Source organism: Trachymyrmex septentrionalis, unplaced genomic scaffold (genome assembly GCF_001594115.1).
Source record: "Trachymyrmex septentrionalis isolate Tsep2-gDNA-1 unplaced genomic scaffold, Tsep1.0 scaffold8, whole genome shotgun sequence".
NCBI lineage: Eukaryota > Metazoa > Arthropoda > Insecta > Hymenoptera > Formicidae > Trachymyrmex > Trachymyrmex septentrionalis.
The window spans coordinates 76,470-76,766 of record NW_017305987.1 but is presented as its reverse complement, the minus strand read 5'-3'; the positions used below and the strand labels follow the sequence as shown (position 1 = coordinate 76,766).

General features: G+C 43.1%; 1 protein-coding gene across 1 annotated transcript in view; it reads left to right on the top strand.

The window, feature by feature from the left end:
- LOC108754381 overlaps positions 1-297 on the top strand; it is a 94,133-nt gene that overhangs the window by 84,185 nt on the left and 9,651 nt on the right. Inside the window, exon 16 of the mRNA XM_018496633.1 lies at positions 129-260. Coding sequence (XP_018352135.1) covers positions 129-260 — 132 coding nt within the window. The remainder of the gene's footprint in view (positions 1-128; positions 261-297) is intronic.

Genomic DNA, 297 nt, shown 5'->3' with positions numbered 1-297 from the left:
TATATATATATATATATATATATTTTTCTTTCGTAGGATTTGATAAACTCGCTCCTGGACAGACTCTGTTATAGGACTTCTAATTCCGACTACGTTGTGATTGCACACGATAAACTCGTCTTTTGCAGAAAGCGCCTGGAAGCGGCCGCGATGTAGGACTCGCAGTCGCCTTAAATATCGAGCCCGATATGTACAAAGCTACTTCGCGCCCTTTCATAGGAGCTTCCGTTATAATACATGATGCAATGGATTTTCCCGATATTGGTGCACACATAGTGTCCGTGCCGATTGGTCACC